The following is a 27,636-nucleotide window of genomic DNA, read 5'->3' on the forward strand; positions in this document are numbered from 1 at the left end:
TATGCTACCATAGCTCCTTGAATATGTCGGTAGAATTCTTCAATTTCATCATCACTGGCTTTAGTGGTTTGTGTGTAAATTTGAATAATAATTGCATTAACTGGTCTCCTTTGTATGTATATGGATATTATCCTTGAAGATAGTGTTGTACTTCAAGGTAAATCTTGAAATATCCTTTTTGATGATGAACACGACACCATTCCTCTTCAATTTATCATTTCTGGCACCTTTAACCACGTGGTTGTCAGATTCAAAATAACCAACCATTTCAGCTCACTAATGCCTAGGAGTCATGGTGTGATGCTGTGGGTTAATGTGCTACACTGCAAAGTTGGTTTGAACTGCAAGGTTGGTGGTTCAAGCTCACGAGTCGCTCCATGGAAACCTTCTACAGGGTCACTATGGGTTGGAACTGACTTGATGGCACTTAACAACAACAACAATGCCTAGGATATCGATGTTTATCTGTTCCATTTCAATTTTGGTAACTTCCAATTTTCCTAGATACATAGTTCATAAAGTTCATGTTCTGATTATTAATAGATGCTTACAGCTGTTTCTCCTCATTTTGAGTTGTGCCCCATAAGCAAATGAAGATCCCAAAAGCTTTACTCCATTAGCGTCATCAGTTAGTTCTACTTTGAGGAGGCAGCTTTGCCCTGGTCATAATTTCAGTGCCTTTCAACCCAAGGGGTTCATCTTCCCATACTACATCTGACAATATTCTAGTGCTATTTATTATGTTTCAATACTCTGGTACTGTCTAACAATGTTCCAACTGCTATCAATAAGATTTTCAATAACTAAATATTCAGAAGTAGTCAATCTCTCCTTCCTAGTCTGTCTTCATCTGGAAGCTCATCTGAACCCTTTCCACCATGGGTGACTCTGCTGATACTTACAATATTGGTGGCATAGCTTTCTGCATCACAACAACACACAAGCCACCACAGTATAGCAAACTGACAGATGAATGATGGTCTCCCACTTTTATCTTGGACCGTCTAATGTGATCCCTTTCAGAGCAGTTGGGAGTGGCAGTCAGGTACCATCTAGTTCTTCTGGTCTCAGAGTCATGGAGACGGATGGTCCCATGTTCCCTTAGTACAAGAAACTAATAGATTCCAATCATCTCCAATTTCCATCACTCTTCTTTCTTCTACACATGGAGATCAATAGTTGCAGCTTAGATGATTGCTCATGAGCTCATGATCTCAGTCACTACTCACCACAGAGGGACTATGTAATGCCAATTGACAATGGTATCCCCTGAGACTATAGTCCAGAGCCTCAAAGCCTGCATCTTGTTGCTGCAAGGTGTTTGGTAATGTCTAAGAAGTTTTCATCATTTTGTCCCTACAACCCTTTTTTAACAAACTAAAAACTACAATAAGAGAGAAGATAATAGATGATAAAAGTTTCAATTTATCACCTATTAAGTGAGAACTACTGGAACTAATTTTATTCATAGAAAGGATATCATAACTATTTTGAAGTAAGCTTGAGATATAAAGTAAGAAAAATGTAAAAAGAGACTGTACTTCATAAACATGGATGCTTAAAAAGGATGACATTGTCTTCCCAATTTGAGAAAACCAATCACTATCTTGTGTGATGAAACTTAATATGGAAGCTAATTTAAGAATATCTATCATTGACTTGGATACTTTTAAACAAAAACCTATGCCATCAACATATTACAATTCTATTAGTCATAGACAGGAAAAGTAAAAAATTCATCATAAGAGGAAAATAAAAAATAAAAGAACAAAACAAATTTTGATAAAAGAAACGAGGGTAAAATGCTACAATTTGATGAACTTGACCTATACTCATAGAGGTAGCAACTCTAAATACCAACAGAGAGGGAAGGAATCTTCACATCAAGTATCAATGCTGTTGCCTCTGTACACAAGGTAGATAGGGATGGGCAACTTAGACACTGGCTACCTAAAATGACGGGGCGATAAAGGCATAAAGTGACTGGCTTACAAGTTTTCAAGGGGAAATTAAGTTTAATAGTATGTGGGAGACAAATGAGTCCTCACTGAATAGTTTTCATCTTGTCTAGATGGGTCTGGTTAAGACAGATGGAGTTAAGATTCTTAAGATTCAATAATGAGTAATTGTTGTCATGACTAATTGCAGCTGTCACAATCGTAAAGGTAGACGTTTTGTAACAAAATCAGAGGAGTAGTTAATCTTACAGCCCAGAAACAAACGACCCTAGGACCATCAAGGGAGAAGAGCACAGTGGGATGTGAGACCTTATCCAGAGAAGCAGCAATACCAGAGATGGAGGCAGAGATGGGGACATGGAGAGAGGGAGCAATTGAGTACTCTAGATTCATGGGAAGAGAGGGACTGCCAGGAGGCAGGCTTGCAGAATGTGCCCTTTGGTGGTGTAAATTATTACGTATGCTTGAGTGTTTTCAAAAAAAAGAGAGCGATAAGTGAATAAAGAGAAATACTGTTAACTGATGGTACATGGAGGGGATTATAATCATAGTCATGAAACAAGGTATATGATTTGTTGAATGTAAAACTGATGATTTGCCCTGTAAAGTTTCACTCACTCCAAAATAAAAACCTTTTTAAACAAACAAACAAAAAAAATCCATCATAAATACTAGAAAAGCAATTCAGAATTACTAGATCAAATATTGTAAAATTCCCATGTGGCTGATCCACAAAGGAAGAGACTGAATAAATGGAGGGGGGTAGGGATCAATCTCTGGCACCAGCATGGCAATAATAATTTAAACAAAAGAGCACATTAGAAAAACCACAAGTCAAATGCAACAATTGTCACCGATCCAAAAGAACAGCTTCTAGATCCCAACATAATATTCCTCTGAGATTATTTCATGAAAAGGCTTTATTGAGTATGCTTATTTTGAGACCAAAATGAAAATTTATACGCAATTTTCCTTTAAAAATAACTTTGTTACAATTTTGACAAATTACTCGGCACACCAAAGTCTACTTGACTGGGTTTCCTGAAATGAAAGTATTAAGAATGCCTTTCAGGTTATACAGATTCTCTGGATGGCACAATTGGTTAAGCAGTCAACCACTAGCTAAATAGCCTGGTGGTTAGAGCTCACACAGAGGTGCCTCAGGAAACTAGTCTAATGATCTGCTTTTCAGTCATCACAACCTTGGAAACCCTATCGAGGATTTGTCTTATTTATCTATTGCAGCTATATTAAATTCCACAGGTTAATGACTTAACAAAAAAATTTATTCCCTCACAGTTTAGGAGGCTAGAAATCTGGATTCAGAGTGTTGGCTCTGGAGAAAGGTACTTGCTTTTCAGCATCTGTAGTAGCAGTTGTTGTTGTTAGGTGCCATAGGATTGGTTCTGACTCGTGGCAACCCTACGCACAACAGAACAAAACACTGTTCAGTCACGCACCAACCTCATAATTATTATGCTTGAACCTGTTGCTGCTGCCAATGCGGTGCCAACCCATCTCTTTGGAGTCTTCCTCTTTTTCACCAACCTTCCATTTTATCAAGCATGATGATGTTCTCCAGGTCCCTTCGGATAATATGTCCAAAGTATGAGAGACAAAGTCATACCATTGCTTCTAAAAGCAATGGTATGGTATGGCTGTATTTCTTCCAACATAGATTTGTTTGTTCTTCTAGCGGTCCATGCTAGTTTTCAATAGTCTCCAATACTATAACTCAAATGCATCAGTTTTACTTCAGTCTTTCTTACTCATTATCCAGCTTGTATAGGAGGTGATTGAAAATATTATGGCTTGGATTGGTGCGCCTTAGTCCTCAAACTGATGCCTTTGCTCTTTCACACTTTAAAGACGTCTTGTGTAGCAGATGTGCCTAATAAAATGCATAGTTTGATTTCTTGACAGCTGTTTCCATAAGTGGTGATTGTGGATCCAAGCAAAATGAAGTCTTTGACCAACTTCAATTTTTTCATTTATCATGATGTTATCTATTGCTCCAGTTATGTGGATTTTTATTTTATTTACATTGAATTGAATTCCATAGTGAAGACTGCAGTGCTTGATATTCATCACAAAATATTTTAAGTCCTCTTCACTTTCAGCAAGCAAAGTTGTATCATCTCTATATCATAGGTTATTAATGAGTCTTTCTTCAGTCCTGATATCATTTTCTTCATCATATAATCCTCCTTTTCAGGTTATCTGCACAATATACAGACTTAACAAGTATAGTGAAAGAATACAATCCTGGCACACACTTTTCCTGATTTATTTAGTATTCACTTGTTCTGTTCGAACCACTGCCTCTTGGCCTATGTACACAGGTTTCTCACGAGCACAATTAAGTGTTCTAAAATACTTATTCTTCAAAATGCTATGTATAGCTTGTCATGATCCACACAGCTGAAAGCCTTTATATACACATGTTCTGCTTTCTGTCAAGTCCATATGACCTCTGCAAAGATATCCCTCATTCCATATCCTCTCTTGAATCCAGCTTGAATTTTGACAGTTTCCTGTCATGTAGTGTTACATTCATTTTTGAATTATATTCAGCAAAATCTTACTTTCATGTGGTACTTGTGGTATTGTTCAAAGATTTCCACAATTTGTTGGGTCACCTCTCTTTGGAATGGGCACCAATACGGATCTTTTCCAGTTAGTTGGCTAGGTAGATGTCTTCCAAATTTCTTGGCATAGATGAGTGAGTGCCTTCAATGCTGCATCACTTTGTTGAAAAATTTCAACGTGTATCCACAGATTCCTGGAGCTTTGTTTTCCTCCAATGCCTTCAGTACAGCTTGAACTTCTTCCATCGGTTCTTGATAAGCACCTATAGACCAACATAACATGGAGATCTCCATGTGTCTTGGCAACAACCTTTCTCTGTGTTTTACAGGCATTTCACAGTAAAGGGACCAAAGGTCCAAAGGACACATTCCATTCCCAGCTCTTCTTCCTTGGCAGTAGCAGGTCACCATTCTCTGCTCACTTTCATCTTTTAAGATAAAAGGTGTTGCAGGCTACACCCCTGAGAATGTCCTTTACATAGGATCCGGGTCCTGATGGGATTAAGGGTGATGTATCCCACATGACACAATCTCATGGTTTCCTAAGCCAGAAATGACAAATTGAGGAGGAATGGCATCACCTTCATCATCAAAAAGAACATATCAAGATCTATCTTGAAGTACAATGCTGTCTGTGATAAGACACATACACCTAAAAGGAAGACCAGTTAATACCACTATATAATTCAAATTCATGCACCAACCACTAAAGCTAGTGATGATAAAATTAAAGAATTCTACCAACTTCTTCAGACTGAAATTGATCAAACATGCAATCAGGATGTATTGATAATTACTGGTGATCAGAATGCAAAGGTTGGGAGCGAAGAGGAAGGATTAGTAGTGGAAAAATACAGTCTTGGTGATAGAAAGGATGCTGAAGATCACATGATAGAATTTTGGAAGACCAAGGGCTTCTTCATTACAAACACCTTCTTTAAAAAAAACATAAAATGTGATTATACGCATGAACCTTATCAGATGGAACACACAGAAATCAAAATGACTACATATGTGGAAAAAGACAGTGGAAAAGCTTCATATCATTAGCCAAAACAAGGCCAGGGGAAGACTGTGGAATTTGCTCATATTCAAGTTCAGGTTTAAACTAAAGAAAATTAAAACAAGTCCATAAGAGCCAAAATACAATCTTGAACATATTCTATCTAAATTTAGAGACCATCTAGAACAGATTTGATGCATTAGACACAAATGAACAAAAAGAGCAGAAAAGTTATGAGATAACATCAATATCATCATACAGGAAGAAAGGAAAAGGTCATTGAGAAGACAAGAAAGAAGGAAAAGAACAAAAAGGATGTCAGAAGAGACTCTTAAACTTGCTCTCCAGCATAGAGATGCTAGAGCAAACGGAAGAAATGAGAAGGTAAAAGTGCTGAATAGAAAATTTCAAAAAGCACCTCGAGAAGACAAAGTTATGACAAAATATGCAAAGACCTGGAGTTATAAAACCAAAAGTTAAGAACACGCTCGGCATATCTCAGGCTTAGGAAACTAAAGAAAAAAATTCTAGCCATGGACTTGCAATATTGAAGGTTTCTATGGGCAAAACATTGAATGACGCAGAAAGCATCAAAAATAAAAATGGAGGGAAGACACAGAGTCATCATACCAGCAAGAGATGGCTAATGTTCAACCATTTCAAGAGGAAGCATATGATTAAGAGCAAATGATACAGTAGTAAGAACTCCAAGGTGCAAAGACACTGGCAAAGAACAAGGCTCTGGGAATTCATGTAATACAAATTGGAATCTTTCAACAAACTGATGCAGTACTGGAGGCACTCGCTCATCTATGCCAAGAAATTTGGAAGGGAGCTACCTGGCCAACTGACTGGAAGAGATCCATATTTGTACCCATTCCAGAGAGGTAACCCATCATAATACAGCAATCATCAAACAATATATTAATATCCCATGCAAGCAAAATTTTGTTAAAGATAATTTAAAAATAGCTGGCTGCAAGCATATACTGACAGAGAAATTCCAGAGGTGCAAGCCAGTTTCAAAGACAACATGGAATGAAAGATATCGTTGCTGACGTCAGACGGATCTTAGCTGAAAGCAGAGAATACCAGAAAGATGTTTGCTGGTGCTTTCTTTATTGACTATGCAAAGGCTTTCGATTATGTGAATCAAAACAAGCTATGGACAGCATTGCAAAAAATGATTATTCTAGAACACTTAATTACTTGCTCATGTACATAGACCAAGAGGCAGTTGTTCAAACAGAACAAGGGAACAATGAATGGTTTAAAATTAGGAAAGGTGTGCACCAGACTGGTATTCTTTCACTGTACTTATTTAATTTGTTTGCTGAGCAAATAATCCCAGAAGCTGGATTATATGAAGAAAAACGTGGTATCAAGATAGGTGGAAGACTCATGAACAACTTGCAATATGTAGATGATGCAACCTTGCTGGTTGAAAGTGAAACAGGAGTTAAAATACTTATTGATGAAAATTAAAGACCACAACCTTCTATATGGATTACATCTCAGTGTAAAGAAAACAAAAATCCTCACCACTGTATCAATAAATAACGTCTATATAAATGGAGATAAGATTGATGCTGTCAAATACTTCACTTTGCTCAGATCAACCATCAATGCTCACAGAAACAGCAGTTAAGAAATCGAACGATGTATTATAGCATTAGGCAAATCTGCTGCAACAAGACCTCTTTAAAGTGTTGAAGAGCAAAGATGGCAGTTTCAGAACTAAGGTGCGCCTGACCCAAACCATGGTATTTTCAATAATCTCATATGTATGTGAAAGTTGAACAGTGAATAAGGTAGACTGTATAAGAACTATGGTATTGGAAAAGAATATTTGAGCTATGGTATTGGAAAAGAATATTAAAAGTGAAAGTACCATGGACTACCAAAAGAACAAACAAATCTGTGTTGGTAGAAGTACAGCCAGAATGCTCCCTGAAAGCCAAGAAAGCCAGACTTTCTCTCTCATACTCTGGACTTGTCAGGTGGGACAAGTCTCTGGAGAAGGATATCATGTTTGGTTAAATGGAGGGTCGGAAAAAAAGAGAAAGACCCCCAACTAAATGGACTGGCAGATTGGCAGTAGTGAGGGCCATAAACGTAACAACGATTGTGAGGTTGATGCAGGACCAGGCAGTGTTTTGTTCTATTGTGTGTAGGTTAGCTATGAGTCGTTACCGACTGGATGGTATCTAACGACAACAAAGGATAGCAAGTATTTTCCCAGTCTTCTGTTGTTATAAACAGGCAGTCCCATAATTAAAAACCTGGATTTTGCAGCACTTAGACCACATCCTAAATAAAACATCATATATTAAAATACTATCTCTGAGCACCAGACTGAAGATTCTTTCACTTTAAATTTTAGACCTCTTTTCATTTTGCAGCGTGAAAAGCCTTATTTCTTTTCCTCAAAATTTTTGCTGTATCAAACCACCACATGGTTTGATACAGCAAGAGAGAAAGAAAGAAGGGCAGAAAGGGAAAATCAGAAAATTTCATTTAAGAGAATTCACACACATTTCCTGCAATAAATGTCAAGCTGGGAAACCTGGACTATCTGTTTCCAAGGTTACTACTTTTCCCAGCACTATTCTAGCTTTAATGCTGAAATGTTCACCGAAAGATCTGCAATTCTACAATTAAGCACTAAGAAATCACAGATTTAGCATCTCACAAATTCCAAAAGAAGAATTTAGCTTACTGATAAAAACTAAAGTGAGAAAAAGAAACGACAATTGATACTTCAGACAGTTCTATTCAAGTTTATGAATGATTTTCTCTTAAGGGTAGCAGGATTTAATGCAAATGAACACAGAGGAAACTGTCAGCACTGTGGTTCAGCCAATAGAAGCAAAGCTCCATCTTAGCTGTGCACTAGACTGCATTACAAACAGACAATACCATCTCTGCAACAGCATCCTTTCAGACAAGAGGTAGGTTTACTTGATCATTTTTATTTTCATACATATTCTTATGATGCAATAGAAAAAGTATTTTACCTTGAAAACCAACCAGAAGGTTCTATTCCTACTAAAGACCCAAAAAGGAAACATCTATTTCATTGTTTGGTAGGATTTTATTAAGAAAAATATAAAGACTGGCTTGCGCTATCTGCTAAGTACCCTTACCATCTGTGCCTTAATGTAAAATTCATCACTGTGACATTCTATATGGACCTAAATGTACATCCAGACCTTAAAGAGTAAATCATAAGCATTTGCTGTTTACTAGTTACTTGCTAATTCCTTTTCTTTTAGCGATTCCATTTCGGCAATTTGGTCTGTCCTAACAAAGAAAAATACAGGCTAAAAGCAAATTCTAGATTAAAGCTTTCTGATTATACGTACAAATTATACTGGCTGATTATAGAAAAAGCAGTTACCACAAAATTCGTTCTGATTTTTAAAATATGGGGGAAAAATAATGCAAAATTGTTTTTGTTTGCCTTTGGGTAAGATACAGAGAATCCCAAGAAATTACCATAATTTTAATTTTCATATGAAAGTATAAAAGGCCATTAAATGGGATCAGGATGTCAGTTGCATCATAAAATATCTCTTTTTGCAACCAAAGAACTATTTTATAGACCTTCAAACTTTCCTAGTATTTAATTAAAATAATTGCTCACAGTGAAATCTCAAAATCTAATTTAGTATAATATCTAAATCACACTATTATTAAATGAAAACATTTTTAAAACAGCTTTTAATTGTTGATAACAAAATATTATCACAGCATTTAAATACAAAATTAAAAGTTGTTACTAAACTGATCCTCAAGGAAAATACAAAGTAAGTCTTTCTGGCAGACTATTTAAAATAAAAATCTGTCCTAAGAAAAACTGAATATGGGAGGAGTGTACAGTACTTTCTGGGTAATGTAATATTTTCATGGCTCAAACAATCACTTGATGCCTATTAAAAATTAATATCAACTGCTGAACAAATGTCTAATTTCATAGCATTCAAGCATGAAAATAATCGTGACGTTAAAGCTCCAAGATATTATTTGTGCATGCTGACATAAATATGCAACTTCCACCCCTTTCTTTGCTGGTAAATCTACTTAATTTTTTGTTTTCCTTTTATATATATATATAATTTCTATTTCATAGCCTGTATTCAGTTAACATAAGCAAGGTATCACTTACAAAGCCCAAGGTTGCTATAACTTGATACTAGATCTCCCCAGATTCAGCACAATGGACTTAATTACCTAGAAAATATTCCTATTTATAAAAACTGTAGATGAAAAAAGTCTCAGATGAAGAAACAAAACCAGAAACATCTTCATCAAATAAAATAGACAATCTGTAACTCAAATTTCAGGTACACTGTAAGAAACTACTACCAGCGACATTATTTTTCCACTGTAAGATTAACCTACATGTAATATTATCTAGAGCTAGCACAGATGGAGGCTCACTGCTCTCATCCAACTCATTAGAGACGTGTCCTATTCTCAGGGCTTCATTTGAATGAGATGCTCTATATTTAAAGGCTATTATGACTACTTGATTATATTTCAAAATGGTATGCTCAAAGACATTAGCAAATTCAGGAACGTTGTTGTTTTTTCCATAGATCAAGTAAAAGCATAGTTTAATTCTCATCTGGTAATTCAAGATTCCAGAACATTTCCAAAACCTACCCCTATAAATATCCCACGAGGACCTTTTGAAATGGTGGAAAAATTAGGTAGCATAGTGGGTTACGCACTGGGCTGTTAACTGCAAGGTCAGCAGTTCAAATCCACAGTTACTCAGGTGGACAAAGCTGAGGTTTATACAGGGTGGGTCACTATGAGTCACAACCAACTCAATGGCACACAACTACCACCAACAACAACTGTACTATAAAAGAACAAATTATATTAAAATTAAAGTAGAAAATGACTGTATTATGGAGTTAAATGTTTTCAGCTATGCCTAGAAGTTAACTAAAGAATGAATATTTTGAGTTACACATAGTTACCAATATACTTACACATGGCAAATTGTCACCATTTACGTTATAAACCTGACACATATATAACACCTCTTTCCTAAACTGCTTAGACACTTTCAGCAAAGCTTAAAAGTGTCTTTAGAGGTGGCATGCATTGCAACTCAGTCAATATTGCAAGCATAATTATGATAGGCACTTTTGTGTGTGAATAAAGGACACAATCTAATGAAAATGAGTGTTCACTAATTCTAATTTTCTAGAAGTAATCCAGAAAGCTCAACAAATGTAGTACATGGAATAAAAAACAATATACTTTTAAAACAAAGGAGAAGAAATAGGATGAACTTTTTCTCCTTTTAAATTAAGACTGTTTGCTTTTGGTTCAAAGAAGTAACACTGGATCCAGATAGTTCAAAACTCAAAATACTAGTAAAATGAGGTATACTGAAAAGTCTCACCACCATACTAGTCGGCCCACTCTCTACTCACACATTCACATTAATCATTTTCATGAATTTCTTAATTTTTAACATTTAACATTTTTTAACATTTTTGTGAAGATAAAATCAAATGCAAATAAAAATTTTTATTTCTCCTAATCTTTATATACTGTCCTACATCCTACTTTTCCACTTAACATACCTAAAATAAAATTTTAAAATGTTCCATATCACTACACACAGTTCCTCACTTATGCATAATATTCAATTATGCCCACAATTGTTAACTCTCTGTGTTACCAAGCAAGGGGAAATACAAGTCGTAGTGTGGCACTGTAGGATAAGCAATGGACTGCAAGATAAGTATGAACTACAAGATCAAATCCAACAGCTGCTCCTCGGAAACCCTATATAGGAACCAACTCGAGGGCACTAACAACAACAGCTTATATTTGCCTATACCTGCACAAAACTCTTGTTAAGATACATTGTTGTTGTTGTGAAGTGCGGTTGAGTCAATTATGACTCAGGACCCTGTATAGGGTTTCCAAGGAGCAGCTGGTGAGTCTGAACTGTCGACCTTGAGGTTCACAGTCCAGTGCTGATCCTACAGCATCATACACCAGGATTATTAACTGAAGGTGCCCTGGTGGCAGCAGTAGTTAATTGCTTGTCTGCTAATCCAAAGGTTGGAGGTTTGAACCCACCCAGAATCTCCTCAGGACAGAGGCCTGGCAATCTGTCCCCATAGAAATAAGAGCCAAGAAAATTAGGGCAGAGTAGAACTGACCCATACAGTTACCGAGTCGGAACTGACTTGATGACTCCTGATGTGACGCTGTGGGTTTGGACTACAAAGTTACCCTGAACCATAAAGTCTGCAGTTCAAACCACCAGCCAGCCACTCCTTGGAAACCCTTATACAGTGTCGTTATGAGTCGGTACCGACTTAAAGGCACTTAACAACAACTATATTAATTTAACCAGAAGAATAATTCATTGGGGCACATAAGCTGACCTCAACTAGCTTAATTAAGTGTATGTCTGCCTCTCTCCTATTACTTATATTTTTTAGGGGCAAGAGGGCCTGAAAGAGTTTTAAAGTAGTTTATCTGAAAAATAAACACAAAATGAAGTTCCTTAAACTAGCTTTCTAATTATTCTAAAATTTCCTTTTAAAATGGTAACTTACATTATTAATCTTTACAACTTCCAAGTTTTAAATAGTCAGCACAAACAAAAAAATAGGGTCTACTCATACTGAGTTAAAATATAAAGGAATAAACTCAGTATAAAGGTACAATGGAGCTTCATGGGAAAATGGAATTAAAAAATGATGAAACTTTTCCACAAACTTTTCAAAGCCCCCACATATAAGTGACAGCTTTATGTAATCAATTTCTAGAAGACAAAAAAGAAAAGAAAATTAAACGTTTGCTATGTTAGAGACATTTGAACTGCAAGGCTGGTGGCTCAAGCTCACCAGCTACTCCTTGGAAACCCTATACAGGGTTACTATGGGTCGCAATCGACTCCACGGCACCTAACAACAAATGTTAGATAGACAGGAATACACTGAAGCTTTTGATTTTTATTTATCTACAATATTCATTCTGAAAATATTTCTGAAATCATGAGTGAAATAACATTTTAAATTAACATTAAGCTAATTAATTAACAAGATGGATAAAAGTAAGGAGGGCATAAAGTGGAAAGTGCTTCCCTCTTTCTTTTCCCTCACCCTACCATTGCCACCCCCAGTCACTATCTAGTATTAGATTTTGAAATCTTTAAAACAGATTTCCAGACTTCAAAAAGTGATCAACCATTCTTAACAGAAAATCTAAGAGAGTTTTTTTGTTTTTTGTTTTTTGTTTTAATTCTAATAACGTTCTAGGTTAGCCCAGTGTAAAACTGATTAGGTAGACTCCTTGAACAATTCTTGATCTTTACCTACCCACAAGTGGCCCTGTTCCTTGTGTCCCCATAGGTCTTACTATTCTTCTTCTTTTCCTCTACCAGCTGAGCTTTTCAAAAGACTTGAAATTCATTCATTCAGAAATAAAAATAATTCTAATAATGTATGTTACCCCTACCAGGAAAATCTGCATTTTAACAAGGCTAAAAGTATTACCAACAACAATAAAAATATTAAAGGATCTCCACAAACTGAACATTTGTTCGGGTTGGGAGGAGTCAGTGAAGAAGAGGGGAGGGGCAGGGAAAGGGTACGTTTGGGGATAGTGCCTACCGTATGTTCTGGAGATCGCACCTCTTAGTCAACTATTCTATTATGAAGGCTGATCAAAAAGGACCTATCTTTTGTCTCCATTTGAGCAAATTCCTATGAGCTATTAGAATATTTGTAATGTGTGGCCATTAGAGCATCAAAAATCTAGAGGTTGGATGGTCAGTCTATGGGGGCATCACTTCAAGCAACTCCAAGGGACACCACTGTGAATGAATGGCATGCCTTCAACACGTTATGAATGGTGCTTCAGGAGTTGTGCAGTACAGCAGGTCCACAATCTGCTGTCCTTACTCTAAAGATCAGGAGTCATAGCGAAATAGTGAAAGTGGTGCTAAGAGGACAATTTATTGCAATAAATGCGCACATCCAAAAAATAGAAAGAACCAAAATTAACACATTAACAAAGCATCTCCAACAATTAGAAACAGACCAACAGAAGGAACCTACAGTCACCAAAAGAAAAGAAATAATAAAGATCAGAGCAGAAATAAAGATCAAGAGTCATCCAGTACCACATAACTAATGGATTCTTTTTCCTTTCCCCTACGAAAGGATTCTTAAATCCAAAAAGAAACTGACCATTTAAGCCTTCACTTCTACTCTGAAATTGTTAATTTAATATTCAAAACCCAAAAAGGATGAAAGAAGGAAGAAAGATCTCACAGAAACAATTTGCTAAGCTAATTTTTTTTCTTCTAAATTTTATTTGGACTACTAGTGTGGCACTGACTTCAAACCACAATGTCAGCAATTCAAACCCACCAGCTGGCTCATCAGAAACCCTATACAAGGTCACTATGAGTTAGAACCAACTCAACAGCACTTAACAATAACAACAAATTTTATTTATTTTGTTGTTGCTGCAAATATCTATACAGCATCACATACACCAATTCAATAGTTTTCATGTGCACAATGCAGTGATATCAAGTACATTCTTCAAGTTATACAAACCATTCTCACTCTTTTTTTTTTCTTTCTTTCTTCTTTGATCAATTTGGTCGATTCTCACTCTTTTTTTATGAGTTGTTCCTCCCTGAACTCACTGCCTCCTAAGGTCCCTAGCTAATCTTTCACACTGATGTTGTCAATTTGATCCCTTAGACAGTTCTTAAAAAAGCATAATGCTCAAAGCAGACACTTTTTACTAGTTAAGCTAAACTATTTTTCAGTTTTAAGAAGATTACAAGTTATTTTTAGTTTAAGGTTTAAAGATTATCTTTGGCCAATAGTTCCAGGAGTTCAATATCTCCCTAACAGCCCCTGCCCTGTTGACTCCAGAAAGTCTAAAGTCCATGAGTATTTGAATTGCTGCTCTGCATTTGCTTCCTTTTGATCAGAATTTCTTCTACAGATCAAAGGATACTGGGCATCATCCAGTTCTTCAGTCTCATGGTAAAGAAGGCTGTTGCTCCTGGAGGCAATTAGCTACACAATCCATATACTATTCATATTCTGGACTCTTCTTCTTCCTCTATTGATCCAGGCAAATACAGACCAATGGTCATACATTGGAAGACAGTTGCAAGTTTTAAGACCCATGGCACTATATAATGTACTAGGATATACATTTGGCCTTTTTCTTTTGTCCCATTAGTTTTTGCAGGGGGCCCACACAAATGAAAGTGTGGGTATGATAATCCTCATCATATGGAACAAAGGCAGAGGGAGTCTTGTGGCTGTTATTGTAGTTAGTTGCTATCGAGTCAGTACCAATTCATAGTGACCCCTATGTACAACAGAGCAAAACACTGTCCAGTCCTGGACCAACCTCAAAATTGTTGAGACGCCTGAGCCCATCACTTCCACTACTGTGCCAATCCATCTTGTTGGGGTTCTTCCTTTTTTACTCTGACCCTCTATTTTACCAAACAGAATATCCTTCTTCAGTAACTGGTCCTCCTGGCAACATTTCCAAAGTATGAAAAATGAAGTATGGCCATCCTGGCTTCCAAAAAGCACTCGGGCTGTACTTCTTCCAACACAGATCTGTTTGTTCTTTTGACTGTTCATGGTATTATTAATATTCTCCTCCAACACCGTAACTCAAATACATCAATTCTTCTACGGTCTTCCTTATTCGCTGTCCAACTTTTGCATGCATATGAAGTTATTGAAAATACCACGGCTTGGATCAGGCTCACCTTAATCCTCAAAATGACATCTTATTCAAAGCTTTAAAGAATTATTATGCAGCAGATTTGCCCAATGCAATACGTCATTTAATTTCTTGACTGCTCCTTCCATGAGTGCTGACGCTGATCCAAGCAAAATGATGTCTTTAGCAACTCTCAATCTTTTCTCCATTTATATGGATGTTATTTATTGGTCCATTGGTGAGGATTTTTTGTTTTCTTTACATTGAGCTGCAACCCATACCAAAGGTTGTGGTCTTCAATCTTCATCAGCAAGTATTTTAAGTCCTCTTCACTTTCAGTAGTTAGGTTGTATCATCTGCATAGCGTAGATTGTTAATGAGCCATCCTCCAATCCTGATGCCACATTTTTCTTCATACAATCCAGCTTCTGGGATTATTTGTTTAGCATACAGATTGAGTAAGTATGGTGAAAGAATACAACGCTGGCACACACCTTTTCTAATTTTAAACTATTCAGAGTTCCTTGCTCTGTCCACACAATTGCCTCTTGGTCTATGTACCACATTCCTCATGAACACAATTAAGTGTTACGGAATTCTCATTCTTCACAATGTTGTCCATAGCTTGTCATGATCCACAAAACCGAAAGCCTTTATGCAGTCAACAAAGCACAAGTAAACATCTTTCTAGTATTCTTTCCTTTTAGCCAAGATCCATTTGATGTCAACAATGATATCCCTCATTCCACGTCCTCTTCTGAAACCAGCTTGAATCTCTGGAAGTTCTCTATCAATGTATAGTTGCAGCTGTTTTGGGATTATCTTTAGTAAAACTTTACTTGCATGGGATACCAGTGATAATGTTCAATGATTTCTGCATTCCATCAGGTCACCTCTCTTTGGAATGGGCACAAATTTTCATCTCTCCTAGTCAGTTGGCCAGGTAGTTGTCCTCCAAATTTCCTAGCATAGGTGAGTGAGTACCCTCAGTGCCGCCTACTTTGTTGCAATATTTCAATTTGTATTCCATCTATTCCTGGTACCTTGTTCTTTTCCAATGACTTCAATGCAACGTGTACTTCTTCCTTCAGGATCACTGGCTGTTGATCATATGCTACTTCTTGAAATGGTTGATAATCGATCATTTCCTTATGGTATAGTGAATCTGTATATTCCATCTTCTTTTGATGCTTTCTGCATCAAAATTTTGGGCAAAATTTTTGATACTTTTTCTGCATCAACATTTTGCCTATAGAATCCTTTACTACTGCAAGTCAAGGTTTGAATTCTTCCTTCAGTTCCCTCAGCTTGAGAAATGCTGAGTGTGTCCTTTCTTTTTGATTTTCCAATTCCAGATTTTTGTACTTTTCATTATAATATTTGACTTTGTCTTCTTGAACTGACTTTTCAAATTTTCTATTAGCTCTTACCTCCCTCACTTCCATTTGCTTTAGCATCTCTGTGCTGGAGAGTAAGTTTCAGAGTCTCTTCTGACATCTATTTTGGTCTTTTCTTTCTTTCTTGTCTTTTTAATGACCTTTTGCTTTCTTCCTGTATGACGTCATCCCACAACTCTTCTGATCTTTGGTCTTTAGTGTCTAATGCACCAAATCTGCTCGAGATGACCTCTAAATTCAGGTGGGATATATTTAAGGTCATATTTTGGATCTTGTGGACTTGTTTTAATTTTCTTTAGCTTCAGCCTGAATTTGTATATAGCAATTAATAGTCTGTTCCACAGTCTGTCCTTGCTCTTATTTTGGCTGATGATATGGAGTTTTTCCACTGTCTCTTTCCACAGATGTAGTGTATTTGATTTCTGTGTACTCTATCTGGTAAGGTCCATGTATATAGTTATCTTTCATGTTGTTTTAAAAAGGTATTCACTACGAAGAAGTCATTGGTCTTGCAAAATTCTATCATGAGATCTCCAGTATCATTTCTATTACTAAGACCATATTTTCCAACTACTAATCCTTCCTCTAAGGAGCTCTGGCAGCATAGTGGTTACAAATCGAGCTGCGAACTGCAAGGTCAGCATTTTGAAACTACCAGCTGTTCCGTGGGATAAAGATGAGGCTTTCTGGTCCCATAAAGATTAACAGCCTCGGAAACCCTGTGCAGGGTCGCTATGAGTTGGAACTGACTCCACAGCACATAACTACAACAACAATCCTTCCTCTTTGTTTCCAACCTTGGCATTCCAATCACCAGTATATCAACATATCTTGATCAATTGTTTGATCAATTTCAGACGGAAGAAATTGGTAGAATTCTTCAATTTCATCATCACTGGCTTTAGTGGTAGGTGCGTAAATTTGAATAATAGTGGTATTAACTGGTCTTCCTTATAGGCATATGGATTAACCTATCATAGGCAGCTTTATACTTCACGACTAATTTTAATATATTTTTATAATGATGAATGCCATGCCATTCCTCTTCAATTTGTCATTTCTGGCCTAGTAAACCATGTGATTGTCAGAGTCAGAATGGCCAATACCAGTCCATTTCAGCTCACTAATGCCTAGGATTTCAATATTTATGCTTTCCACTTCATTTTTTATAATTTCCAATTTCCCTAAATTCATACTTCATACATTCCATGTTCCCGATTATTAATGAATGTTTACTGCTGTTTCTCTTCATCTTGAGTTGTGCCCCATCAGCAAATGAAGGTCCTGTGGGCTTTACTCCATTTGCATCATCAAGGTCAACTCTACTTTGAGGAGGCAGCTCTTCCTCACTAGCATGTTGAATGCCTTCCAACCTGAAGGGCTCATCTTCTGGCACTATACCTGACAATATTCTGGTGTCTTTCATCATGTTTCAATATTCAGTACTCTGGTGCTAACAGTGTTCCACTGCTATTCATAAGGTTTTCAGTGATTAAATATTCAGAAGCCGTCCCTCTCTCCTTCTTCCTAGTCTGTCTTCTGGAAGCTCAACTGAAGCCTGTCCACTGTGGGTGACCCATAGCTTCCAGAATCACAGCAACACACAAGCCACCACAATATGACAAACTCACAGACAAGTGGTGGTCACATGGCTGAGAGTCAAAAAAGTATGACTCTGCCTGCAGTATGGCAGAGAAGAGGCATTCCTGACTGGAGCACAGTAGTTTCTAATCCTGAAGTGTACCCTGTTGACTTCCCTGATAAACCCCATAAACCTGAGTATTGTTAGGAGTTCTGTGTGGCCATTGCAATGGCTTTTCCAACCCAGAATAGAAGCAGAGAGTGCTATGGAAGGGAGAGTTGGTATCAGAATAAAGTGAAGAAAGTTGTAGGCTGGAGGCACATCTGACCTTCACTTCACCTTGGGCTAGTTTTGGGTTTGATGCTTTTTCCCTCTTGTAAAGTATGAAGGAAGTCAAACTTGACCCCAAAATGGTTTTTGTAGGTACAGATTGGAAAGAGTTGAAAATGAAGTTGTATTATGAGGACATGGGGGTTCATTATACTCCTACAAATCTGCATATTACTTTGAAAGTTTCTTTAAACTAAACATACTATTACATACAACCTAACTTTAATATTCAGAAAACACAGGTGATTAATAATTATGTGCTAGAAAAAAAATGAACATTTATTCTTTGGGGGAGCTGAATTTGTTGTTTACGTAGCACCCATGAAACATTTAATGTAAGTGAAACATATCATAACAAACAATCCCAAGATTAAGGTCTCTTCACAAGTAACCTACATCTAAAAGTCAGCAGTTTGAAACTACCAGCCGTTCCGCGGGATAAAAATAAGGCTTTCTGATTCTGTAAAGATGTACAGCCTTGGAAATCCTTTTCAGGCTCACTATGAGTCGAAACTGACTCCTTGGCACATAACCACTACCACCAATGTTAGAAAAGACTAAAAGAAACATATCAAAATACACAGTGATTGAATTGTCAAAGTGGAACTACACTTTTTATCCTTGTATATTTTCTATATTTTTCTAGGGTGTAAGAAAAGACAGTATATTTTAATGTTTAAATGTAAGCATAAACAGATGTTTTTTAAAGATCAGGATAATAAAAATTCTTTAGTTCCTCATTACTGAGGTTCCATATAATCAATCTTCAATCCTTAGTGTTGCTGTTGTTGTTAGGTGCTGCTGAGTTGGTTCCCAATTACAACAATCCTTACAGAGTTTTCAAGACTACAAATCTTTATGGAAGTAGAAAAGTCTCATCTTTCTCTTGTGGAGGAACTGGTGTACTTGAACCATCAATCTTACAGTTTATCGCTGCTTATCCTATACAGCCACAGTATTCCCTACTATCCCATTGTGTATCAAAAATCAAGTGAAGACCAAAATTTAATGCAATAATGAAACTTTAGCTAGCTTATTTTGTGAAATATAATAATAGTTTAGTAACTGATGCCTTTTGGGGAGCTGAATTTGGTGTTTACATTGTGTCCTGAATCATTTATGTAAGTGAAACATTTCATACTACAATATCATACTAACAAACAATCCCAAGATTAAGGTCTAAACCTAAAACTTTATTATTTTTATTCTGAAAATTGCTATCACTTGGCTTTTCTCTCTCTACTATTTTTCACTCTGCCTTTATTTCCTGATTCAGACTGCCTGCTATCAGAAGTTTAAAGGTGTAGAAATAGGAGACAGAAACCCACAGAAACAAGAAGGTGAGAAGGGTCCAGTGGGTAATGAGAAAACCTTTTGCAATAGGCTGTCTGAAGAACACTCATAAACTCAGACGGACCACAGGAGACCAAAAGAGCAGCATCTGCCCAAAAACAAAGCTCAGAAGGCAGGAACGGAAGAAGTAAAAATGAAAATAGGGAACCCAGGGAGGAAGTGGGAAGAGGTCTGTTATATTGAGGGAGGTTACAACTAATGTCATGAAATAAAATGTGCAAAAATACAATGAAAAACTAATTTGTTCTGTAAATTTTTACACAGACCACAAATTTTTTTTAAAAAGGCATGATTTCTTGCTGGTAATAGCTCCCTGTTTTGTTTTTTAACCCTTCAATATGTAGCTAATTTCTGAATATAAATCTTAAACAAAAGACGATATATACTGAATAGAAAACTGATTTGATCTGTAAATCTTGATTCCAAGTCACAATAAAATGCTAAAAAAACAAAGGGACATATATATTTGTCTAATAATAAAAGAAACAGTGTGGTTTACAGAGTACACTCACATAGATATGCAAAAAATTCAAAAATACCATTCATAGTGGGATTTTTTATTATTTCTTATGGAAAATAAGGAAGACTCATGCAGTCTACATAAATTCACTCATAAATCTTAGTACTAAGATTTGCTCTCTAAATTGATAAGTCTGTACCGTTTAGTTACAAGTATTTCTTTTCTTTTCTTTTTTTTAATAGATTCAAAAGAACAATATAAGAAATAAAATCTCAAAGAATGGCCTCCTTGAGCTCCAGCTACTGGAATGAAACCACTACATCTGTTTATCAGTACCTCAGTTTTCAAGTTCAAAAAATTTACCCTTTCCACGACAACTGGAATACTGCCTGCTTTGTCATCCTGCTTTTATTTATATTTACAGTGGTATCTTTAGTGGTGTTGGCCTTCCTTTATGAAGTGCTTGACTGCTGCTGCTGCGCAAAAAACAAAACTGTGAAAGACTTGAAAAGTGAACCCAACCCTCTTAGAAGTATGATGGACAACATGAGAAAACGGGAAACTGAAGTGGTCTAACACTCTATACAAGATGATAAAAATCTTTAAAAGCAGGCTTTAACCTCTTCTCAGTAAAAAGAAAATAATTTTCTGAGGCTCAATCATTATTAGAAAGTTAATTCTGACTGTGAATGGCTAAAAGATCCCCACCAGAAAGGAAAAAAGGATTGAATAAGCACTTTCCTGTGTGTATGTCTTTAATTAAAAGAATAGTAAAATTTCACAAATGTGAAGAATGTACCAAGCTGTTTAAAATGCCACTTCAAAAACTGGAAAAATGTTCCTATAAACATAAATTAGGCTAATGACACAAAAATAATTACCACTTAAGCAAGTCATGTTGTTGCTGCTAATAGCCATTAAGTGGGTTCTGACTAATAGAGACCCTGTAAAGGGTTTCTGAAGTCCTGGTGTGGCACTGTGGGCTAATAAACTGGACTGCAAGACTGCACAAACAGCAAGGTCACTGGCGGTTCAAGCTCACCAGCCATTTCTTGGAAACACTAAACAGGGCTTCTGTGGGTCAGAACTGACTCGATGGCACTTAACAATAAAGAGTTTCTGGGATCCTGGTGTGGCACTGTGGGTTATCATGCTGGACTGCAAGGTTGGTGTGAGCCGCAAGGTCGGCAGTTCAAGCTCACCAGCCACTCCTCAGAAACCCTATACATGGTTGCTTTGAGTGGGAACTGACTCGAAGGCATTTAACAACAACAAAGGGTTTCTAAGAAGCAGATGGTATGTTTCAACTATCAACTTTGTGGTTAGCAGTACAGTACTTACCCTACAGTACCACACAAGGGCTCCATAATTCATGTAGTACACTAGAAAAACAGAATCCAATCCTTCATGTGTTTTGGTAATAAGAATGCCATTTATCAACAAAATCCAACAACCATTCTTTGTAATCCTCAGTAAGCTAAGAATAGAAAATAAAGTAACCAGATAAAAAAGAACCTGTTGAAAAATCAGTAACATCCTACTTAATGTAAGACTGAATGCTTTACCATTAAGATGACCAACAAGTCAAAGATGCTCAATCTCGTTAATTCTATTCAATATTGGACTAGAAAATGCCAGTAGGTACAATAAGGAGGGAAAAGAAAGGTCTCCAGTTTGGAAACAAAAAACTGTCTTTATTCACAGACTTAATTATCTACAAAGAAAAAAAAAAGGTACTAAAACGAGCAAATATATTCCTATACTCAATAAACAAACAACTAAAAATTTAAAATAGCACTAAAAATTATGGGATAAATCTGACAAATGATGTGCTAAGTAAAACTTATTATACAATGAAAACTACAAACCATTTCTGAGAAAATTTTTTAAAAACTAAATAAATAGAAAGGAGCTCTGGTAGCGTAGTAGTTACAAACCGGGCTGCGAACCGCAAGGTCAGCATTTAGAAACTACCAGCTGTTCCGTGGGAGAAAGATGAAGCATTCTGCTCCCGTAAAGATTTATAGCCTCAGAAACCCTGTACGGGGTTGCTATGAGTCGAAACTGATTCCACGGCACACAGCCACCACCAAGTAACTAGATGGGAACGTGGTGGCTCCATAGGATAAGGCCTCAATTGTAAACTGCAATTGTGGTTGGCAGTTCGAGCCCATCAGCCACTCCTCAGGAGAAAGATGACACTTTATGCTCCAGTAAACATTTTTAAAAAGAAGTCTCAGAAACCCTATGTAGTGTTGCTATAAGTCAGAATGATTTCAAGGCACTGAACAAGAAGTAAACAGAGATATCTTATCAACATTTCAAGATCATAACACTCACAAAGATATCAATTTCCTCCAAATTTATCAATAGATTCAACACAATCCAATTCAAAATTCCACCAAGCTTTTATGCAGAAATGGACAAGCAATACTAAAACTCTTAGGGAAATGCAAATGACTAAGAACAGGCAAAATAATTTGAAAAAAGAACAGAATTAAAGGATTTAGTACAGCCTGACTTCCTGGATGATTAAAAATAGACAGTAATCAGACAGGAAGACACATCTAGAGAAAAGAATAGAGATTTAAGGAATTATATACTAATTTCCTACATAGGTTCAAAGACAAATCTATACAATTCAATTCAGTCTTCTCAACAAACAGGGTTAACACAATTGAAAGTGATCTTTAATCTATACATACTTACATATGCACACACATACATATATACATCTTTAATCAATATTAAAACTGACTACTTCAAATTATGACCCTGACTTTGTGTACAGAAAAGTCAACATAGTAGGCAGGCCCTTGGCTGTCATCTAAGAACTTGGCCCTTACAGTGATCCCAGTGAATAGTTACTGATAAGGGTGGTTCCCTGTCATTGGACTGCTTGTTCAAACACTATGGCTAAGATTCCTGCTTTCCTTCTGAGAGTCTGAACTTTTGCTACATGATGAGCATAGAAAACCTGTATGACCAGCCCTAAATAAAAACCTTGGGATCTGAATCTCTCAATGGACTTCCCTAAGTAGAAGTATCACACACACGTTGCTGTATTGTTGCTGAGGAAAGATAATGTTCTGTGCAACCACTCGTGGAAGGGAGAGATGGTAAGTAAGACTGCATATGGATCCCTATAGATGCCATCTGTGCCTTTTTCCTTATGATCTGTGTAGCCTTACTACATCTCATAAATAAATCTGAGCTGTGAGGATAACTTTTTTTAAATGCTATTTAATATGCTTATCTAAATCCAAAGTAATCCAATGATTCAATTTCCTAACTGTTATTGCTGTTGTTAAGTGCCGTCAAGTCAGTTCTGACCCATAGCGACACTGAATAGGGTTTCCATGACTGTAAATCGTTATGGGAGCAGAAAGATTCATCTTTCTCCCTTGGAGCAGCTGGTAGTTTCGAACTGCTGACCTTGCTCGATTCGTAACCACTACGCTAGCAGAGCTCCATAACTTCCTAAATAGCTCCCAGATTTTTGCCCTTTATCCCATGGCCTCCACCAGGGCAAGAGGAGGCACTCATTTCATCTTACATCTGGAAGAAAACAAAACCCTGGCCAGTTTGCTCAGAACCGTCACACTCAACACAAACCACAAAATAAATATTTTTAGAATGCAAATAAAAATATGTTAAATAACATAAACTCTTGTTTTACAATTGTCAGTGGCTCCTCATCGCCTACGGAATGAAATCTGTAATCTGTATTATTACCAACAATGCTCTGTAAAGTCTTTGCTCTTCTATTCTCTTTTTTGCTTAGCACTTGAGGTCCACCCTTACCAAAAATCTCATAATTTCCCAGAGTGTTCCTACTTTTGACTTCCCCATGGCTGCAAACACAGAACTCTGCACTGTAAAATTATTATATGCTTCTAGCTTGTTGATCTATTAATTTTTAATAAAGATATTAAACAAGTCCAAAAATATAAATAAATAAATCCAAAGTAGAATAATTTGAGTTACACATAAATTTACTATTTATCAAAAAGTAACATTTTCGACAGGACTTCCGGCACTTCCCTGCCATGGGCTGCCAAAAGACCCAATAGATCCGTTTTGGAAGAAGTGCAGCCAGTGTGCTCCTTAGAAGCCACGAGGGCCAAACTTCATCTCTCATACTTTGGACATATTGTCCGGAAGGACCAGTCACTGGAGAAGGATATCATGTTTGGTAAGGTGGAGGGTCAGAGAAAAAGAGGAAGACCCCCCAACAATATAGATTTGTCAAGTGGCAGCATCGATGGACTCAAGCGTGGCAAGAGTAGTGAGGTTGGCCCAGGATCGGACAGTGTTTCGTTCTGCTGTGCATAAGGTCACTCACTATGGGTGGGTACTGACTTGATGGCACCTAACAACAACAACAAGGAGTATCTTTCCTATGTAGAAAAAACCTTTACATTTGCCTACCTACTTATTGGACTGGTACATATACTCTAGCATACATATCCCCACCTGTAACCTATTCTTTTGAAGATCAACCTATCTTAGTCCCAATAAACACTCCCTTGAGCCAAAACACACGAGCCTTGCAACTTACCCTCTTACTTGTGGGCTTAGAAACCGCAGCAGGTGTAGGAACCAGAGCAACAGGAATTTCAGTCTCAGCCGCCCTATTCTCCTCACTACAAGAAAGCTTAGATGAAATATCTCTACAGCTATACTAAATTCAAGATCAGATTGACTCCCTAGCAAGAATAGTTTTCCAAAATTGAAGAGCCCTACACTTACTTATAGCCAAAAAAGGAGGCACCTGTATATTTCTCAATGAGGAATGCTGCTTTTTTGTAAACAAATCAGGCCTAGTCCTAGATGGTATAAGGAGATTAAAAGAAGCAGCAGCAAGGCTGAATTCCAACAATTCTCCAAGCTCATGGCTCACCCAAAATATCCTCCCTTGGTTATTACCCTTCTTAGGACCTCTACTCCTCCTTTGCCTGGGAGCTGTGTTCCTATCTTATATAATAAAATCTTTCCAAGGATTTCTTGCAGGACGACTCACTGCCATTGCGAAAGATCAGGGGGCAACTGCTCCTCTGTTGCAGACTCACCCCATCTACACCCAAAAATCAGCAAGAAACAGTCAAAGAGACTCATCTGCCTTTATCCCAATCCCCTAACATCAAGAGTCTGAAATGAAGGACCCTGCTCCTGATCAATACAATGGCACTGCAGCTGCCCCCCAAGTGGTGCCCAATAAAGTCCTGCTTAAGCTTCCTGTCTCTGGAAAGCATAAGTCTGTATTCCAACAAGACACCCTCCCCCTGGTAGTTTCAGGTTTCAGGAAAATCTCCATAACCCCACCCACTGGAAACTCACCAAAACTGTATCCAGGACCAGATGGACTTAAATACCCCAGTCTGTAAGGAACAGACAGACGGGTTTCTTAGTCTCTCCTGACTGATTGCCCTCAGATTTACTCTCAATAAACGTGCCTAATGTTGAAGCCAAAAAAACAAAAATAACTACAAAAACAATGTTCAACATCCTACTTTAAGGAGCTCTGGTAGTGTAGTGGTTACACATCAGGCTGCTAACCTCAAGGGCAGCAGTTCAAAACTACCAGCGGTTCAACAGGAGAAAGGTGAGGCTTTCTGCTCCAATAAAGATTTACAGCCTTGGAAACATTATACAGGGTTGCTATGAGTCAGAACCGACTCCAGAGCACAAAACCAACCAACCAACCAAACATACTACTTTGTTGAGTATCAACTGGAGTCTTAAAAGCTCATGACTGGCCATCTAAGGCACAACTATTGGTGTCTCTTGGTTTGGAAGCATTGAGAGTGATGAGAAACAAAGAAACAACTCGTCACATAGAGGGGATTGCAATCAGTGAGATGAAACAAAATGTGTATGATTTCTTGAATGTAAAACTGATGACCTGCTCTGTAAATCTTCACCTAGGTCACAACAAAAAGCTAAAAAATAAATAAATAAATAACAGAGACAGAGAATGATAGAACTACTTATGATTCCGTGTGTAAAAAATTTATTGAGGAGAACAAATAAGATGGTGGACCAGGTAGAAGTACAGTGAGGAGCTCTGTCAGTAACAACACAGAATACCGGACCATGAAGGCTCAGGGGATGGTGCCAGAACTCTGAACCACATATTAAAGAACATTTAGAAGGTTGGAAGACTCACAGCTAAGAGAATTTGTAGCAAAAGCAAGAAATCCATTGCTTTCTAATGCAAGACACTCAGAAGCTCCCGGAGCCACCATCTTGGACAAGACCAAGCAGGGAAAGGATTAGAGAAGCCATGCACGGACAACTGACAGAACCTCGGATATAAAGGTGTGGACATTCTTTTTGTTCTGCATCTGCTCATTGGTCTCTAGCTGTCTGAGCATCTTCATTGTGGTGACTAAAAGAGGTCCCTGAGCAAGTGGACACCCCACCCCCACCCCGGGAGGGATCTACTATACATGTGCACAGATATCCTTGAAATTTAAAGTGACAATTTCTACTTAAAAACAAAAGGCAGTGCAGAACAGCCACAGCTGGCCCTGAACTGTTTATCATCAGGAAAAAGGCCTGAACGGGGATTGTAGAGCAGGACAGACAGACTAAAAAGAAAATAGGCCAAAAATTAAATCCTGAGTCACATCACAACAACCAATAGTGGCATCTTGAAATTTCTAAGGAAGAAGAGGGAAAAGGGAAGCCCATTTCCTGATCACATCTACCTGAAGGCAATCAGAAACTATAAAAAACACAAAATACACACCCATCTAAGTATTAAGGCCACAGATAACTCCTGAATATACCCAAAAAACAAAAACAGATGACCACATCGGCACATGTCCAGAAATGAGATAAAGTGACTGAGGCAAATGAGCTGGAAGTAGACCTACACTACATACTGGAAGATGGGGAGGATTTGGAGATGCCTGAGAAGGAATTCAGAAAAATGATTATAAAATGTATCAAAACAGTATACAATGGAGTTGAGAAAAATAAGGAAAAGTCAGGAAAGTGCTACAGGAACAATCAAATAAGATAAATACAGTATTGGAAACAATTCAAAACCTACAGAAAAAAGTCCAAACGATTAATAATACACAATATACTGAAAGGGCAAAGGAGTAGAACTGAAGAGATGGACGCCAGAACTAATGAGCTAGAAGATAAATCTCTCAACACTACTAAGATAGGCAAGCACAAAGAAGAATTAAAAAATCTGAA

General features: G+C 37.2%; 1 protein-coding gene across 1 annotated transcript in view; it reads right to left on the bottom strand.

The window, feature by feature from the left end:
• Nucleotides 1-27,636, bottom strand: part of LOC102828475 (general transcription factor IIE subunit 2-like) — a 129,157-nt gene that overhangs the window by 79,711 nt on the left and 21,810 nt on the right. Inside the window, exon 4 of the mRNA XM_006834522.1 lies at nucleotides 24,229-24,333. Coding sequence (XP_006834585.1) covers nucleotides 24,229-24,333 — 105 coding nt within the window. The remainder of the gene's footprint in view (nucleotides 1-24,228; nucleotides 24,334-27,636) is intronic.

This window comes from Chrysochloris asiatica, unplaced genomic scaffold, assembly GCF_000296735.1.
Source record: "Chrysochloris asiatica unplaced genomic scaffold, ChrAsi1.0 scaffold00011, whole genome shotgun sequence".
NCBI lineage: Eukaryota > Metazoa > Chordata > Mammalia > Afrosoricida > Chrysochloridae > Chrysochloris > Chrysochloris asiatica.